Source organism: Chlamydomonas reinhardtii, chromosome 8, assembly GCF_000002595.2.
Source record: "Chlamydomonas reinhardtii strain CC-503 cw92 mt+ chromosome 8, whole genome shotgun sequence".
In the NCBI taxonomy this organism is placed as follows: Eukaryota; Viridiplantae; Chlorophyta; class Chlorophyceae; order Chlamydomonadales; family Chlamydomonadaceae; genus Chlamydomonas; species Chlamydomonas reinhardtii.
This window is the reverse complement of record NC_057011.1, coordinates 4,387,055-4,396,854: the sequence shown is the minus strand read 5'-3', so window position 1 is coordinate 4,396,854 and position 9,800 is coordinate 4,387,055. Positions and strand designations below refer to the sequence as shown.

Sequence of the window (9,800 nt, the reverse complement as noted above, 5' to 3'; positions counted from 1 at the left end):
ACGACTCTGAGCCGTGGGCAGGCAGGCTGCCCACAAACAGGCCGCTGCTCAGCCCGCCGCCGCCCAGGCCGCCGCCGCCGGCGAGGCCGCCGCCGCCGCCGGCGGCGCCCACCGAGCCGCCGCCCGCCGCCGCCTTCGCGCCGTACGGATTCGTACTGGCGGTGTACGACGACGCGGCGGCGGCGGCGGCTGCCGCCGCCATGCTCCCGTAGCTCGGCAGTGACCCCACCTGCACCGGGTGATGCTGGGTGGCGGCGGCCACGGCGGAGCCGCCGGATCCGGATCCGGCGCCGCCGCCGCTGCCGGCGGCGGCCTGCTGCGCCTGGGCGTGCGCGAGGGAGGCGCCGCGGACCGCCATGGGTTGGGTGGAGGTGGGGTCGGTGGCGGGGAGGTGGTAGTGCAGCGGGTGGGCGGCGGGCTTGCGCGGCGGGTCGGGCGCGGGCACGAAGGGGCCGCCGTTGAAGGGCTCGCCGGTGATGAAGGGGTGCGCCGCCGCCTGGCGCGGCGTCCACCTGCGGCACGGCACCACACGTTCGGCACACAAGTCATCGCACCGCACACGTCATCGCATCGCACGCGTTGCACGTCAGCACGCACGCCAACACACACGTCTGCGCACACGTCGGCTGACACGTCCATACACGAGCACGAGTGCCCACATGCTACAGCGGGTGCACGGCCAGCGGGGCTGAGCTGCCAACTGCCGTGCACCATCCCGGCGCACGCGTCACCCTATCACACCCGCTTGCACCTGCTCCCACACCACGAAACACAGCCACACACACAGCCACAGCCACAATTCCCCCCGCCCCCCCCCTCCCTGGCCCCCCCCCCCCCGCCCCCCCTCCCCCGCACCTCCTGCGCGGGTCCATGTCCAGCACGCCCATCAGGAAGTCGGTGAAGCAGCACCGCAGCCGCCGCTCCCGCTCCACCTCCTCGGGGCTCAGGCTCTGTGTGTGTGTGTGTGTGGGGGGGGGGCGTGTGCATGCACGTGTGGCGGCGGTGGCGGCAGCGTGTGTCAGGAGCGACACACACACACACATACACATAGGCAACTTCCTGACACATCGTTGACGCCCTCCGCCAATCCCTCCCTCCCACTCCCTCCCTCAGCCCCTCCCTTTCAACCCCTCCAAATACCTCCCCTCCCAATCCCTCCCACTCCCTCCCTCAACCCATTCCCTTCAACCCCTCCCATTACCAACCCCTCCCCATGCTCCCCCAATCCCTCCGCCTCCCTCCAACCCATCCCCACCCCTTGATTTAGTTTTGGCTGGTATCTACAACTCTCCCCAACCCCTCCCTCCCAACCCCTCCCCCCACCTGTTTGAAGGGGTAGGCCGCCACGATGTCCGGCAGCGCTGTGGCCGCAAAGTAGCGCTTGCCCGCCGGCGCCCTGCAGCCCGGGTTGCGCGCCTCAAACTCGGCGGGCGAGGTCAGGCAGTAGGAGGCGGCCAGCGCGCCCGTGGCGGGGTCCTGGCGGGTGGTGGTGGTTACATTCATGTTTAGTTAAGAAGTGAAGGCGTGGGAACAGAAGTATAGCAGGGTGGGGTCCAGGCACGACTGGTTAGGAGAAGAAGGCGATGCGGTAATGTCGCAGCGTTGCACAGACTTGGGGTGCGGTGCGGTGTGGTGGATGTTTCATGTAAAAATGGCATCCATGGGTGGCTCTTGCAATGTGACATCCCACCTCTCCACCGTCGGTGTCGAACATTCCTCACCACCCCCACACCGTGCCCCCACGCCCCTCTCCTTCCCCCCTCTGCCTATGCTCGCTAGTTTCGCTTGGTTTGGTGCAGTTTGGGCTGGTGTTTACAACCCATCCTCACCCCCACCTCCCCCAACCACCCAACCCCAACCCCACCCCCTCCCCACCAACCCCACCACCCACCCACCCCACCCCATCCCCCCCAACCCCCACCCCAGCCACCCCCTCACCGGCGCCAGGCGCCGCACGAAGAACTTGTCGGTGTGTTTGGCGGCGTCCAGCAGCCAGGCCGGCGGCAGTCCGAAGGCGGCTGTGATGCGGCCCAGCAGGTCGTGTTCGGAGGCGCCGGGGAACAGCGGCAGGCCCAGGAACAGCTCCGCCGCCACGCAGCCCAGGCTCCACACGTCGATGGCGGAGGTGTAGCCGCAGCCCAGCACCACCTCCGGAGACCTGGGGGGGGATTACATTCATGATTAATTAAGAAGTGAAGTCGTAGGCAGGTGCAGTCAGGGGGAGAGGGATAGGGGGGGGCGCAAGGATTGGTACAGAGAAGTGTAGCGAAGTAGACAGCAGGTGTGGTGTTGCGGGGGTAGGGGGCGGGGGCGGGGTTGAGGAGAGCGGGGGGGCGGGGGTTGCAAAGATGGTTGGGGAATCGGTGATGGGAACAGGGCAAGAGGGTAGGGCTAAGAGTCAGGGGGGCATTGCAGGGTTGTGGGGAGCCCAACCGCACGCACGCACGCATGCACGCACGCACACCTGTAGAAGCGGCTCTGTATGTAGGAGTAGACGGTGCGGTTCTCGAAGCAGGCCGAGCCAAAGTCGATCAGCTTGATGTCGCCGCTGTGCGGGCTTTTGAGCAGGATGTTCTCGGGCTGCGGGGGGCGTGCGTGCGTGTGTATGTGTGCGTGCGTGTGTGAGTGAGTGAGTGAGTGAGTGAGCGGTGTGTGAGTGAGCGGTGTGTGAGCGTGTGTCTCAACCCACTCAGTAGCACACCTCCCAGCACCCCCCCCACACACAGCAGCACCCCACAGTCACAGCGCACCTCCCAGCACACACAACACACAGCACACACCACATAGCCCACCACACAGCATACAGCACACACACCACATACACGACACAGCACACACCACACAGCACACGCGCACCTTTATGTCGCAGTGTATGATGGCGGCGTCGCGCAGCACCACCAGCGAGTCCAGCAGCTGGCGCAGGAACAGCTGGACCAGGCTCAGGCTCAGGCCCCTGAGGGGGGGAGGTGGGGAGGTGGAGGTGGGGAGGGAGGGGGAGGGGGAGATGGAGGGTAGGTGGAGGGTAGGTGGAGGGGGAGGGTATGTGGGAGGGTTTGTTGTAAATACCCGCCCAAACGGAGCACAAGAGGGGTGGAGGAGGGAGGAGAGGGCATAGACCATACACTCCCGCCTGTACATACATGTACTATCCCTGTTCTGGGTTGGCATGGGTTTTCCGGGATTGGAATGAACAATGAATGATGGAACATCCCCATCCCCATCCCCAAACCATCCCACTTCCCCCCCCCCCCCTTCCCTCCCCACCTGAACCCGTTCCGCCTCAGCAGCTCGAACAGGTTGACGTCCAGCTTCTCGAACACCAGGCACAGGTGGCGCCGGAACAGGAAGAAGTCCACCAGGCGCACGATGTGGTGGGCGTCGCCCGGGTCGCAGCGGGTGTTGAGCAGCTGCAGCAGCCCGATCTCCACACGGGCCTGTGGGGGGGGGGGAGTGGGGAATATTGTGTGTGGGGATTGGTGTGTAGTGTATGTGTGCTAAAGAGCACAAGGAAAACATTGTGTATGTGTGTGTGTGTGTGTGTGTGTGTGTGTGTGTGTGTGTGTGCCCCTGTCCCTGTCCCTACCTCCCCCCTGCACCCCCTGCACCCCCCGCGAGGCGGCTGCGCCCCGCACACGCTCTGTCACCCCCTTAGGGATTGAAATAACTACCCCCCTAAAACCATCTTTGCAACCCCCGCCCCATACACACCCACGCCTCCCCCCCCCCCACACGCCCCCACCCACCCCCCACACCCACGGCCCCACCTGGTGGTAGTAGGCGGGCTGGTTCTTGATGACCTTGACCGCCACACTGGCGCCCAGCTCCTCGCACCAGGCGCTCACCACCTGTGGGGGCAGTGGGGCACAGTGGGCATCATTACTACCACCAACCCACCAACCCATGTGTGGTGCTGGTGCGGGGGTGCGGGGGTGGTAGGTGGTGCGGGCGGGTAGGTGGTGCGGGAGCGGAGGTGCGGAGGTGCAGGAGGTGCACACTCCACAGTCCACACATGCTTCCTTACCGCCGTCCCCGAGGAAACCATCCCCACTGCCACCACTCCCATCACCACCACCACCCCCATCACTACCACCACCACCCCATGGCAGGGAGCGAGGCGGGCGACACGTGCGGCACCGCACACGGCACACGGCATGCCGGGCCGCGCCGTCCCACTCCCCCCCACCCGACCCCTGCCCCTGCCCTGCCCTGGCCACCCCTCCCACACGCCCACCCCACACGCTCAACTCGCTCCCCAACCCCACTCCCCCACCCCGCAAGCCCACCGCGCACGCCAAGCCCGCACGCCCACCCCGCATGCCCACCCACTCCCCCGCTCCCCACCCCGCCCCGCCCCGCACACGCGCACCTGGCCGAAGGTGCCCTGCCCCAGCATCTCCGCCACCACGTATCTCCGCAGCACCGCCCCCGGCTGGCCGTTGACCAACACATCGTTCACGTGCAGGATCAGGTCGCTGTGCTCGTTGTCGTACCTGTGTGCGGGGTGAGTGTGACGTGCGTGTGTATGGGTTGATGTGTGTGTGTGGGGGGGGAGGTGTGGGGGGAGGAGTGGGGGGGAGGAGTGGGGGGGAGGAGTGGGGGGGAGGAGTGCGGCGAGGAGTGTGGGGGATGGAAAGTGGGGGTTAAAGGGAGTGGGGAGCGGCTGCCCGATGCCCCGGCATCTAGGCACACCCCAGCCGCGATGTGCCGCAATCCACACCGGCGCGCACACGGAAACCCCGCCCGATCGCCATACAGCCGTCCAGGCTAACTAACACACGCACGCCCCACAACGGCCCGGCCCATCAAGTCACACGCCGTTCCTTCCCTTGTGATGCTCTCTAGCACATGCAACCGCCCCCACGCCCTTACGCTCCCCCCGCCCCCCTTCTGAATTAACTATAAATGCAACACCCCCCCCTATATCCCCCCCTCCACACACACACCCAGGCACCCACCCGTCGTTCTTCACGCCCACCGCCGGCTTTGTCAGCACGCGGCGCGGGTTGGTGCTGTGGCTGTAGCGGTACGACTCGTTGCAGGACCGGTACGCCGCCACCAGACCAGACGTGGCCCGGACCAGCATGGCGCACGTGCGCGGCCGCCGCGGCACCGTGGGCCCGCCGCCGCCCGGCGCCGGCCGCCCCGCCGGCACGGTGCCGTAGGGCCCGGCGGGCGCCGCCGGCGGCATGTGGTACGGCCGGAAGGCGCTGGAGCCGCGAGGGGAGCTGCGGCCGCCAGCGGCGGCGGCGGCGGCGGTGGCGGTGGCGGTGGCGGTGGCGGCGCCGCCGCCGCCGCGGCCGCTGCTGCTAGCAGGCGCGCTCCGCTCCGCCGCTGTCTGCTGCTGCTGGTGCTGGTGCGGGTAGTCGTGAGGGTGGTGGTAGCCGTTGTCGAGGCCGCCGTGTGAGGCCGCCGGCCCCGCGCCGCCGCCGCCGCCGCCGCCGCCGTCTTCCGCCGCCGCCGGCGTGCCGCGTAGGCTGCCGTCTGGTACCTCATCCTCCACCATCATCATGGCGGACAAGGAGGGCGTACGGACGTGCGCCGCCGCCGTCACCGCCGCCGCCGGCGCCGGTTGGCCCGCGCCGCCGTCTTCCGCCGCAGCCGGCGCCGCCGCCGCCCCCGGCTGCAGCTTGCTGTGCTGCTGCAGCTGGTAGTACTGCTGCTGCTGCTGCTGCAACGGGTGCTGCTGCTGCTGTTGCTGCTGGTAGTGCCGGCCCGCGCCTTCGCCAGAGCCGGAGCCGAAGAAGGCGTAGGGCGACTCCTCACTGCCGCTGCGGAGGCCGCTGCCGGGCCCGGACGCGTCCATGCCATCCACCAGCACCCCACCGCCGCCGCCGCCGCCGCGAGCACCGCCGCCGCCGCTGATGCCCATGCCCATGGCCACGCCTCCGCCGCCGCCTCCGTCCCCGTTTCGCCCACTCCGGCCGCCAAAACCGCGCGCGTCACCGCCGCCGCCGCCGCCGCTCTCCCCCTCGTCGCTGTACCTACCGCCCCCGCCGCCGCCGCTGCGCCGCGGGCTGCCGCTCATGGCCATGCCGCCGCTCATCACTGCATAGTCCATTTGCCCGCCGCCGCCGCCGCCGCCGCCACTCCGCCGCCCGCCGCCGCCGATGCCAATGCCGGCGGAAGCCGCGGCGGCGACGGCAGCTATGTCGTCGGCGGACGCGTCCCGCATCAGCAGCTCCTGCATGGCTCCGAGGCCGCCGCCGCCGCCGCCAGCGGCGCCGCCGATGCCGCCACTAATGCCGCCGGCGGCGCTAATATCGCCGCCACCGCCGCCGCCGCCGCCGTTCTGCTGCGCGGCGGCCGCGGCGGTCTGGCTCTGGTAGTGTGCCCACGAGGTCGACACAGCCATGTCCACTGAGCTGCCCTACTGTCTATAACGTCCCCGCTAACGCCTCCGGCCTCCGGCCTTCTGCTGCTGCTGCTGCTGCTGCTACTGCTGCTGCTGCTGCTGTGCCTGAGGCCTGCTAGGGCCGTGCCGCGATGTCGCCTGGGCCGCCCCGCCCAGGCGACGACGGCACGCTGTGCGGGCCCCTCGAGGGCCCCTCGCTGCCGCTGCTGCTGCCGTGCAGTCCGATGACGTCCGTGGCAGGAGCTGACGGCGCCAGCATTGGACGGCGGAAGGGCCGTGCGGGTGTGGGTGCGCTGTGTGCGCGTGCCGGCCGCTGGCGGTTGCGTGCTCGGGGAGCGCTGCCCGCCGCTGCTGCCGCTGTTGCTTCTGCTGCTTAAGGCTTGGCCGGCCTGTGCCCCCGACCTGACCTGACGCAGCCCCCGCGCTGAGCTGCCGCGCTGGGGGGGGGGGCGAGGCAGACGCGGGTGGTGCCTCACGTGCGTTCGGGCCTGACGTGGGCGTCGCCGAGCACCCTGGGCCTGAGTGAAGGCGCGCTGTGCACTTGCGCAAGGCTTGGCCCCGAGTCCGCGCTTACGTGCAGTGGTACGTGGCCGTGTCGACGACCGCCAAACCAACGATACTCCTCTGCCGACTGTGGATGCTGGCGCGAGCTCTGCGACAGCGAGCAAGGGCCCAGAAGTCGTTGCGTCGGGTGGTCCTGCTCGCGAGGCTTCCGGGCGCCTAGGCAACAGCAATTGCGAATCGCGAGGTTGCGCGAGCTGCTGTGCTACCACCGCGAATGTACACCGCTGCCCGGCCTCGTGCGTGGGATAGCGACAACAAGCACCCAGAACAGGAATGCAGCCCGAAGGAAGGGCCCAGTGCCCTGCCTCTGGACAGCACATTACAATTTCTATACCGATTTGCACAGACAGATGTCGGGGGGACGTTTCCTAGATTCGCGCCTGCGTCAGCTTTCGTGTGGGGACACACCCCCTGGCGCGCACAGGGCACCTCGTCCGAGTTGCCATTATTCCTGCATACGCGCGATGTCTATAGCTCCTACCGCGTCACCAACGTACCTTAGCTTAGCGCCTGAAGCGACCAAACCGGCCTGTGGTCCTCTCGGGTTGGAAAACAAGAGCCAGTGCTAGCTCCAAATAAATCCTCGTGTTATTTCAAGAATTCCTAGAGCGTGATCAGCACACACGGTGCAGAAGGGCGAAAACTCGTTTGGAGCACAAAGTCGAGTCTCTTGTTGATGCGAAGATGAAAAGCACGTGTCTTCAGCTACTGTATATAGCATACATATGAGAACAGAGTGCGAATGTGAAGCAGGCCCTGCACGGAGACGACAATGCAATGAACGTGAAGTGCCCGCGCATGCACACGTCATTTGCTGTGTTTCACCAGCACGGAAGTTTGCATACTATAAACACATGAGGTTTGAATATGTGCAAGAGCTCCATAACTTCGGTTAGACCGTTCCTCACGATGTAGCTAACAGCTGAGCTCGTTTTGCTGACAGGCTTTCCGCCTCTGGCTCGCACGCTCCGGTTCCTTACACCGGCGACATGTCCAGACTAGCATTACTAGCGCTCCTACTCGCGCTAGCGCTGGGTCCGGTGCTGCCGGTCGGGGTCAAGGGGCTGCAGGGCGGGGTCGCTGCCAGCGGCAGCGGCCCCGCCGCGACCGCGGAAGCGGCCCGCATTGCCGATGCCGCCACACGCGTGCTACTCGCCAGACCGCTACATGACGCCGCCGGCACCGCCGCCGGCGACGGCGCGTCAGGCGCGGGGGGCAGCGGCGCTGCCTCGGGGGAAGGCGCAGCTTCCGCCACAACCGCCGCTGGATCCAGCGGCACGGCCCAGCCAGCTGCCGGCGTTGTGCCGCTCCACCGCAGTCGCCATGACCGACTGGCCGCTGCCGCAGCGGCGCGAAGAGCGGCGGCGCCGCCGCCGGCACCGCCCGCGCCGCCGGCGTGGGAGCTGGAGCTGGCGCCGGCGGTGGCAGCGCTGTACCCCGCGCGGGAACCCAACGGCACGCTTCTGCGGGGGCCGCCACGGCTGGCGGGCACGTACAAAGGTGCGGCGGGGGCGCAGGGAGTCAGGCGGGGCGGCGAATGCGGGCGCAAGCTCGCAGCGCCAATGAGCGGTGTGCAGTGGGCAGGAGTACTCGGCGCTTGCGGGTTTGGCTCGGTGTGGCGGCCTCGGCCACGACGCACCTCTTCAGCGCAGCCTGACACACACACAGACACACACGCCCGCTCTTAACCTTCACCCACCCGCCCACATTCTTCTACGGTTCCCCCCGGGACAGGCAAGTGGCTGCAGGAGGCGCTGGGCCCGGCCCTGGCCGCCGCAGGCTACCTCACCACTGCTCGCGGCGCCATCATCCTGCAGCTACCCGCCACCGACAACCCCCCGCCCGCCGCCGCCCCTGCTACTGCCGCTAGCACTGCTTCAGCTTCATCTCCTGCAGCTGCTGCTGCTGCTGCTACGGCCTCGCTTGGCGGCAGTAGCACTGGCAGCGGCAGCGGTGCCAACAGCAGTAGCAGCAGTAGCAGCAGTGGCGGTGGCAGTAGCAGCAGTGGGTTCGGCGCGCTGCCGGGCGGTGTGCAGGAGCTGCGGGGGGAGCTGGTGCTGCGGGACGGGCCGGGGGTGACGGACCGCGACGTGCGGTTTCGGCTGCGTGGCGTGTACGTGCCGGCGGCGGGGGCGGTGCACGCAGTGCTGGAGCCGCACTGGTGAGCGGGCGGGGGCAGCCGGTGGTGTGGGGACCGGGGAGCGGGAGACAAGGAGGTGGTGGTGGGGGGGGGGGGGTTGAGGGTGAGGGTTGAGGAGCAGGTGAGGCGGGTTTATGTGCCCGGGCGCAACGAAAAAGTCCCGTGGGTGAAGGTAGCCGTTGGTCGGTGAACTGGCTCCGTGCGCTCGGTCCTGTGCTTCGGCAGCGTGCGCTGGACTGCTGGCACTGCTGCTGCTGCTGCTGCTGCGCGTGCGGCGGTGCTGTGGCGTCCACGCCCCGCGCCTGCTTCAGCTTTGCGGCACACACCGCGGCATGCAACTCGCTTTGCATGTGCGCTTTCGTGTGCGCATGCAAACACATTTAAACGTGCGGCATGCGCGCTGTGATGGTCGTCTGCCGCGGCCCATGCGTATTTGCGCACCCGCGAAACGGCCGCAAACACTCCCGTTTCCACACGCACACGCTCTGCCTTTGCCACAAGCAGTTTGCCATGACAACCGCATTCTGCTGCAAAGCATATGCATTCCAATTACATACACGTGTATTTATTCCCTGAACACACGCACGCACGCTCAGGCCCACGGTAGTGACGATGACGGAGGAGGAGATGGCGGCGGCGGCGGCGGCGGGCGGCGGCGGGGGCGGCGCCACGGAGGAGGGCGCGGCGGCCGGCCATAGCTACAGGTGTGTGTGTGTGTGTGTGTGTGTGTGTGTGTGTGTGTGT

At 67.9% G+C, this 9,800-nt stretch overlaps 2 protein-coding genes across 2 annotated transcripts in view; one reads left to right on the top strand and one right to left on the bottom strand.

Annotated features, from left to right (window-relative positions):
• The window catches only part of CHLRE_08g381950v5 (uncharacterized protein), a 15,212-nt gene extending 7,554 nt beyond the window's left edge, over window positions 1-7,658 (bottom strand). Inside the window, exons 1-11 of the mRNA XM_043065283.1 lie at window positions 7,414-7,658; window positions 4,956-7,004; window positions 4,367-4,490; window positions 3,765-3,845; window positions 3,265-3,434; window positions 2,857-2,953; window positions 2,465-2,580; window positions 1,939-2,158; window positions 1,324-1,476; window positions 856-950; window positions 230-512 (exon numbers count right to left, since the gene is read on the bottom strand). Of these exons, the coding sequence (XP_042922284.1) occupies window positions 230-512; window positions 856-950; window positions 1,324-1,476; window positions 1,939-2,158; window positions 2,465-2,580; window positions 2,857-2,953; window positions 3,265-3,434; window positions 3,765-3,845; window positions 4,367-4,490; window positions 4,956-6,352 (2,736 nt within the window). The 5' untranslated portion in view covers window positions 6,353-7,004; window positions 7,414-7,658. The remainder of the gene's footprint in view (window positions 1-229; window positions 513-855; window positions 951-1,323; window positions 1,477-1,938; window positions 2,159-2,464; window positions 2,581-2,856; window positions 2,954-3,264; window positions 3,435-3,764; window positions 3,846-4,366; window positions 4,491-4,955; window positions 7,005-7,413) is intronic.
• Window positions 7,659-7,758: 100 nt separating this feature from the next.
• Window positions 7,759-9,800, top strand: part of CHLRE_08g381900v5 (uncharacterized protein) — an 8,501-nt gene continuing 6,459 nt past the window's right edge. The window contains exons 1-3 of the mRNA XM_043065282.1: window positions 7,759-8,416; window positions 8,651-9,077; window positions 9,653-9,760. Of these exons, the coding sequence (XP_042922283.1) occupies window positions 7,906-8,416; window positions 8,651-9,077; window positions 9,653-9,760 (1,046 nt within the window). The 5' untranslated portion in view covers window positions 7,759-7,905. The remainder of the gene's footprint in view (window positions 8,417-8,650; window positions 9,078-9,652; window positions 9,761-9,800) is intronic.